The following is a 1,116-nucleotide window of genomic DNA, read 5'->3' on the forward strand; positions in this document are numbered from 1 at the left end:
AATCTGGCGTCATAAAAGCATTCTGAGCCGAGGTGAAATTACAGTTTCCGCAGAACGCTTTCTGAGCTCTTCAGCGCTCCTCTTCATGAGCATTTGAGTGCGCGGATAAAAACTAGATTAGAGCACCATCTGCTGTTAAATTCTAAGCTCAGAATCCAGAGAATCGCGATGCATTCGGAAGATCTCAGAATTGATCCACGAATAGATTCTGCATCGATTTATCGTCACAGCCCTATAATATGCAAGCCTAACCTTCTTCCTCTTCCTCTGCAGGTCTTCCCAAATCCTGGAGTTCTTTGTCTACTTGTGCCTCATCTGGCATTTGAGTATCATCACATTCCAGATGTTCCACTTCCTCTGCATTGTTCCCTGTCTCGTTTGTAGAGTTTGGCTCCCCAACATCGTAATTGTCCTCTTCCTCGTTCATCTCTTGAACCTGGTCACCTCCCTGCTCTCGTGTCTTGCTGGTTGCTACGTAAATCCTCACATCATCCAACTCTTCAAGGAGCGTGATTTCAAAATATCTAAGGAAGTTGTCAATGAAGCCCAGATCCGAAGCATAGCGGACCTTGTTCGCCCAGACTAGAATAGTTCCCGGCTGGCAGAAGTGACGCATGGTGACCAGCAGCTCGGCCAAGAAGTTGTGGTGATAGACCACATCAGTCGCCAACACATAATCATACTGGTGTGTGGATCTGGGGAAGAACTCGTCCAGCTTGTGACCCCAGTAGAGTTCTGCAACCAGGGGCTCGTGTCTCTGCCGGCCTCTCGTGTTCCTGCTGAGGTTGTATCTCAGATTACTTAGTATCTCGGGTAAATCCGTTGCTGTTAGTTTGGCACCTATAGAGCAATTTCAGTGATTATCTTGCAACGTACAAAACCATTTAGATTAGTACTCGAGTCTTATCCCAACACTTACCCAATAATGTGACGACAACCGAAAGTAAGCCGGTTCCGGCTCCAAGTTCAAGAACTGATTTGTCGAGTAAATCAATGTGTTGATGACCCTGCGACGTTTCCAAGAATCGGCAAAGTGCAAGTGCCTATATGGAAGGATTACAAATCATATTTTAAAAGTACACCATGTTTGTTTTGCTTGACTGTTTTCTTGGACTA

The 1,116-nt window shown here is 45.6% G+C and overlaps 1 protein-coding gene across 1 annotated transcript; it reads right to left on the reverse strand.

Annotated features, from left to right (window-relative positions):
- Positions 1–247: 247 nt before the first annotated feature.
- On the reverse strand, positions 248–1,043 carry LOC107580773 (protein-lysine methyltransferase METTL21C-like; the record flags this gene model as incomplete). Its single annotated transcript, XM_016266417.1, has 2 exons — positions 248–840; positions 920–1,043. Coding segments are annotated over 2 exons (717 nt in total), but the record flags the coding sequence as incomplete, so codon positions are not given.
- Positions 1,044–1,116: the final 73 nt, after the last annotated feature.

This window comes from Sinocyclocheilus grahami, unplaced genomic scaffold (genome assembly GCF_001515645.1).
Source record: "Sinocyclocheilus grahami isolate Dianchi unplaced genomic scaffold, SAMN03320097.WGS_v1.1 scaffold44226.1, whole genome shotgun sequence".
Lineage (NCBI taxonomy): Eukaryota > Metazoa > Chordata > Actinopteri > Cypriniformes > Cyprinidae > Sinocyclocheilus > Sinocyclocheilus grahami.